The sequence below is a fragment of the Pteropus medius genome, unplaced genomic scaffold (genome assembly GCF_902729225.1).
Source record: "Pteropus medius unplaced genomic scaffold, Ma_sr-lr_union100, whole genome shotgun sequence".
NCBI lineage: Eukaryota > Metazoa > Chordata > Mammalia > Chiroptera > Pteropodidae > Pteropus > Pteropus medius.
Genome location: NW_024343734.1, coordinates 79,211 through 85,380, shown reverse-complemented (window position 1 = coordinate 85,380; position 6,170 = coordinate 79,211). Strand labels below are relative to the sequence as shown.

The window sequence follows — 6,170 nt, the reverse complement described above, 5'->3', positions numbered from 1 at the left end:
GCCCTTCAGTACTGAAAGGCCTCTGAAAATGTTTGGTTTCGCGACCTTCGGCAACACCCTCCCCTCTGAGCCTCAGTTTCTGTGCTCGCGAGGCTGTTTGGACTCAGAGGTCCCGTGCGTACCAGCAGGCTGACGGGACACGTGGGATCAGGCAGCCTGCCACAAGTCCTGGCTCCCGGTGTCGGGCTGCGTGACCTTGGGAAGCCGCTCTCATGCTCTAAGACTCTGGTTTCTCCCCGTTGGTCTGACAGCCTTCCTGGGCTGTGACAGGACGGGGTGGCGTGCCCCAATTTGGGGAATCTCTTCGTGATTCGTGGAGTGGAGACTCTGCGTCTCTCTCGGGCTCACAGGCACTGCCTTTTTCTGCCTTTTTCTCTTTTGGTTCCTTTTTTTCTGGGGCACTCTGGTCTGCCTCCAGCCCTGGGTGTCTGTCCCTCTCTCTCTGGGTGCCTGACACCCCTCTCTGGGTCTCTGTCCCCCTTTCTCTTTGGATTTCTGTCCCTCTCCCTCTGGGTCTTTGTCTGCCCCCTTCCCCGCCCCGTGTAGCCCTGATCTCCACGCCTGAAAGCAAAACCACAGGGGAAGACAGACAGCGAGGGGGGTTGAATAGCAAAATGAGACAGGCTTGGGGTGGATGGAAAGAGTATCTGCATCTTCCTAGCTGACCCAGAGGCCCTTTTCATAAACAACTGAATCTACAGATACAGAACCCAGCCCCGCCCCTTACAGTGAGTGACGCTGGGCGAGGGGTTGGTCTCCCACCGCACCCGCCTTCCCTCCCTGGCACATAATTCCTTCCCGCTGCTGTTATCTTTGGGTCGTGGTGCTACCACTACGTGCAAAACAAACCAGCACGGCCCTATGGAGCTCATACGCACAGTCCGACTCAACCCTACATTCCTACGGGACTCACGGTGACACTCACAGCTCGATGTAACTCAGCTCGGCATGGCCTTACGAACAGGCGCTACGAGACTCACATGACCACAGTTCAATACGGCTCAACTCGAAGTGGCCCCGAAAAAACTTCCGGCCACATATCCCGCCCTGAAATCCAACCCCACGGGACCCTGAGAGACTCATACGCTCATACGTTCCAACCCGACTTAACCCAACGTGACCTAGAGGCTCACATTCTACCACCTGACGCGTTGTATTTCTACACGACTCAGAAGTTCACAGAACCTAAAATAACATAGTTCTAGAAGACTCACAAAGCCACATAATTTCCAGCATGCCTCAACTTCGCAACACCATGCATGAACGTGCCATCCGTCCCAACAGTGCCATGGGTGGTCACCTAACTTGACCCCAACATGGCCCTAGGAGACTCGTAAAAGCATAGAATCCTGCACAACGCAGTCGGACGAGATTCACTCAGACTCGCGACCCAACCCAACCCGACACCGAACTAAGAAATTCACAACACGATGTGACCAAACCTATTTCAACACCGCCCCCGGAAGAGCCTGCAAGCCTGGCACAACCCAATACAATACAAACCAATGAATCGCCCCCTCGACTCAGCATGACACGTTGGTATTCATCGCCACCTAAGGGGGTACCCACAGGAGCTACTAAACCACAGCTCAAGACCCGATTAGACTCAGCGTTCCCCAACTCATGACGACTTCGCCTAGCTCTTCCTAAACCCAACTCCCTCCCCTGGACCAGCCCCTCCGCTCCTCCTCCTCCCTCCCTTCAAGGAAGCATGAGGTCCTGCAGACCTCAAATGTCCCTCACACCTCAGTGACCATGTGTTTCCCAGGGGGAGCCCAGAGTGGCGGTGGTAGCTCGGGCATCTCTCCATCCATCAACCCCCCATTGACCTTGCCCTCCAGTGGGCCACAGGGCTGCGTGTCCACATGGCTGTACATCCCAGCCTCTTCGCCCTCTGTCTCCCGGTGGTAAAAGTAGCTGAAGTTGGAGACGATGACAGGCACAGGCAAGGAAATCGTCAGCACGCCGGCGATGGCGCACAGAGAGCCCACTATCTTGCCACCCACAGTGACGGGCGCCATGTCTCCGTAGCCGACTGTGGTCATGGTGACCACCGCCCACCAGAAGGATTCGGGGATGCTGGAGAAATTGGAGTCGGCGCGGTCGACCTCGGCGAAGTAGACCGCGCTGGAGAAGAGGACCACGCCGATGAAGAGGAAGAAGATGAGGAGGCCCAGCTCGCGCATGGAGGCCCGCAATGTCTGGCCTAAGATTTGCAGGCCCTTTGAGTGCCGGGACAGCTTGAAGATGCGGAAGACGCGCACCAGTCGGATGACACGCAGGATGGCCAGGGACATGGCCGGCTGGCCCACCCCCCGCTGCCGCGCCAGCTCGGTGCCCAGCGCCACAAAGTAGGGCAGGATGGCCACGAAATCAATGAGGTTCATCACGTTCTTGAAGAAGGCCGCCTTGCTCGGGCAGGTCAACAGGCGCACCAGGAGCTCGAAGGAGAACCAACAGATGCACAGCGTCTCCACCACAAAGAACGGGTCATCGAAGGGGGTGCGAGGCAGCGGTCCAGGCATGGGGCTGGAGCCGTTGAGCCGACTGGGGACCTGCAGGAAGGAGGGGGCTCAGGGAGGACCACATTGGGGCTGGGACACGTTGGAACGACCGTATTTGTTGTTTAGATATCTAACTGCTTATCTACAATTTGGTCAATAGCCGTTGTTCCCGGGCCACCAGTGGCCCCTCCTGTCATTGACTCTTCCCCAGGACCCAGGGATCGTCCCTGGACGGCTGACTTTATGGTCCCTCATCCTTCACCAGCAGGGCCTCTGAAATGATGCTCAATCTCTTGTCTCCCAAAGCTCGCCCCCAAGCATTGATTTTTCAGGTAAGCAGGGTCCCCGCCCTGGCCTCACTCCCTTGTGCCCTGCCCTCCCAAACCTAGCCCAGGCTACAATGGTTAAAGACCTCTCTGTCTGCCAGACCCTCACCGCTCTCAGCCCAACTGTCCTGGTGATGGATCCCCCCTACTCGAGTCCTCAGGACGCAACCCGCTGTCTCCAATCCCTTGGCTGTTTTCTTCAGGACCAACTCCCACCACCTCCAGTCCATCCTAAGCATCGGTTCCTGCCAGGTGCGTAGACCCCTGGTTTTTCAGTCTGTCCTCCGCCTCTCGGCTTTGATTTCTCAGTGGACCCGTACACCTGTCCTGCCCTCAAGCCAGGTTTCTCACCTGCCTTAACTCTGCCTTCTGATAGGTCCTCCTAATCCGATCCTCAGGCCCCATCCCCATTAACTATACCTTCCCAACCCTCAGCTTTTAGTGGTGGAGTGCCCTGGTCAGGCCGCGTCGCTGGGTTGCCCACCGCTCAAAGCCCCCCGTCCCACCTATGATTGTCCGGGTCCTCCCACTGGACCTCAACGCCCCGCCCACCCGCGGCGAGACTCCACCTCCCCGAGAGGCCCCGCCTCCCATGGCCATTTAACCCGCATTTTGATTGGCCAGATCCCCATGGACCCCCCTCCCAACCCCGCCCCCTCTCCGCTGGGGCCCCGCCCCCTCACCGGTCCAGCGGGGACGGCCACCGCCGCAAGCCCCGGGCTGTCGCGGTCGTCGCGGAAATCGGGCAGCGTCTCGAGGCAGAAGACGACGATGGAGACGAGGATGACGAGCACGGAGACGACGGCGAGCACGCGCGCGGCCTGCGAGCTCTCGGGGAACTCGAAGAGCAGCCAGAGCTGGCGCGCGAAGGCGCGGCGGGGCAGGGGGCGCTCGGGCGGCACCGGGCAGCCCTCGTCCTCGCGCAGGCGCGCCAGAGCCGCCGCGCCCAGCCCGTAGAAGGCCACCTCCTCCAGGAAGACGTCGAGCGGCACGTGCGCGGGCCGCCGCAGCCGCCCGCCCGACTGGTAGTAATAGAGCACGGCGTCGAAGCTGGGCCGGTGCCGGTCGAAGAAGTATTCGCGGCGCGCGCCGTCGTAGAAGCGGCGGCGGCGCGCCGGGTCCCCGAGCAGCGTGTCCGGGAAGCGGCCCAGGGTGCGCGCCCGCGTCTCAAAGCGCAGCCCCGCCACGTTGAGCACCAGCCTCTCGCAGCAGCCGCACGGCGGCGGGCACCGCGGCTCCATGGCGCGCGCAGCCCCGGCGACCCGCGGACGGACGTGTGGCCCCGACGCCCGACCCCGCCCGGCCCCGCCTCGGCCACCGCCGCCGCCGCCGCCGCCGCCGCCGCAGCTCCAGCCCCAGCCCCAGCCTGGTGTCCGGTGTCCACGCGTAAAAATAGCTCGGCCCTCCGGCCAGGGCGCGGGGGAGGGGGCGCCGTGACCCCGCGGGGCAGAGGGTGGCCGCGCCCTCTGCGCGGGTGCCCGCCCTTCCCCCCAGCCGCCGCCGGGCTGCGCCTTCTCCGCGTCCATCTCGTTTTTCAGGCCCCCTTACCCTTCGTCTCTCTAGCACCCGGGGTCTCTGTCCTGTCCCTCTCCGGGTTTCCGAGTGTGTCTCTCGTCTCTTTTTTTTAATGAGTATCTGAGCCCCTCTGTTGGAGTCACAGGTGTCCCCCTCTTGCTTGCTTTCATTCCCTTGTGTGTCTGCGTCTGGCCATGCCTTCGATTTGGGTCTGTGTTAGGGATGTATCGCTGAGTGTCTTTATGGGTCAGTTATCTCTGAGTTTCGCCCTTCTGGGGAACTCTGGATCACCGTCTTTGTTTTGATTCTTGTTTCTTGGGGGCTTTGTCTCTGTGTATCTCTTGTCCCCGTCGATCTCTGTCTCTCTCTCCCTTCCGTCTGGCTTTCTCTGCTTATCTCTCTGGGTCTCTCATCTTTTAGCCCTCTGTGTCTCTGTCCCTGGGTTTCCCCGGGGCGCCCCTCTGGGTCTCTTTCTCTCTCTGTATCTCAGAATTATCGCGAGTCTCTGTCTCAGGGTCTCCGGAGCCATCTCTGAACGTCTCTTCGACCGTCACTCTTAGGTCAGCTCTGCCGCTGTCCTCCTGGTGGCTGCCTGGTCCTCCTCGGACGCTCCAGCTGCTGCAAATCGTGAGCATGTGCGCCGCTCACCCGGTCCCCTCGCCAGGCTCTCCTCCCCGGGGTCTCCACGTGGACTCTGTGCCAGACATTCCCAGACCCAGCGAGACCTGAGCTGCAGCCCTGAATAGTGCCAAAGGAGGCCGGGCATGCCAGGAACGGGTGGGGGCGGGCCGGGGAGATGCCGCAGGGTCACTCGAAGGGACCGAAGGACAGACAGACGATGGCTTTCCAGCCACTGGTGTCCTATGACATCGCGTAAAAATAGCCTCATCGGATGGACTTAAGGGAGAAGTGGCGGGATTGGTCACCTGGACGCTGGGGAATGCGGTCTTGGGCGCCCTCTGCTGGGCGAGTGGAGAGGGGCACTAAATGTTCTAACTGCAAATTCCCGCGCTTCCTCCTCCTAGTTTCTTTCTGAGATGCTATGACGCCAACTCTCTGGATTTCTGGGTCTTGCTTTCTGGGTCTCTATGGTCCCTCCCTCTGTGTCTGTGTCCCTCTTTTCTATGTCCTTAGACCTTCCTTCCTCTCGGTCTCTGTTACCCATCTCTCTGGTCTCTGAACTCTCTGTGTGAACTGATCCCCTCCTCCTCCCTGCAACCCTGTCTCTTACGCCAGCGGTCCCCGACCTTTTCAGCACGAGAAACCGGTGCTCCTATGAGAACCTAATGTCTGAGGAGCTGAGGTGGAGCTGAGGCGGTGGTGCTGGCGCTGGGGGCTGCTGCAAACACAGATGACGCTTTGCTCACTCGCCCCACCACTCACCCCCTGCTATGTGGCCCAGCTCCTAACAGGCCATGGACCAGTCCCAGTCTGCGGCCTGGGGGTTGGGGACCCGCGTCTTACACCCTCCTATCGCTGAGCCAGGGGTGGATGCCCCGCCTTGCCACTTCCAGACAATGCTTCCTCCCTCAGCTCCTGTGAAGCTCAGGCTCTCCATGGACACCTTCCCATCCTTCCCCAATGAACTCATCGCTTTCCCTCGTGGCCACTCCCACATGGCCATGGGAGATTTCTCATCCTGGCCCTCTCCATCCAATCGCTGAAATGACTGTCATAATTCTTAATAATTTCAATATTCCCATAGATGATTCTGCAAAAACCTGGCCTGTACTGGATTGTCTTTTCCCAAAATGACCATATTTCTTGTCCTACGAGGTAGTCCTGAACCTTGAAACACCCCATGTAGAAGAGTTCATGTCCCCGG

The 6,170-nt window shown here is 60.0% G+C and overlaps 1 protein-coding gene across 1 annotated transcript; it reads right to left on the bottom strand.

Moving 5' to 3' along the window:
- Positions 1 to 6: 6 nt before the first annotated feature.
- On the bottom strand, positions 7 to 4,226 carry KCNA7 (potassium voltage-gated channel subfamily A member 7). Its single transcript, XM_039868513.1, has 2 exons — positions 3,514 to 4,226; positions 7 to 2,555 (listed from the first exon to the last, which is right to left on the bottom strand). The coding sequence occupies exons 1-2, from the start codon at positions 4,069 to 4,071 to the stop codon at positions 1,740 to 1,742; spliced, it is 1,374 nt and encodes a 457-aa protein (XP_039724447.1). The 5' UTR covers positions 4,072 to 4,226; the 3' UTR covers positions 7 to 1,739.
- Between the last annotated feature and the right edge of the window lie 1,944 nt (positions 4,227 to 6,170).

Coding starts and splice junctions, on each gene's coding strand:
- KCNA7 (XM_039868513.1), bottom strand. CDS start 4,071: ATGGAGCCGCGGTGCCCGCCGCCGTGCGGCTGCTGCGAGAGGCTGGTG. Junction 2,556..3,513: donor TGGCCGTCCCCGCTGGACCG/GTGAGGGGGCGG, acceptor TCCTTCCTGCAG/GTCCCCAGTCGGCTCAACGG.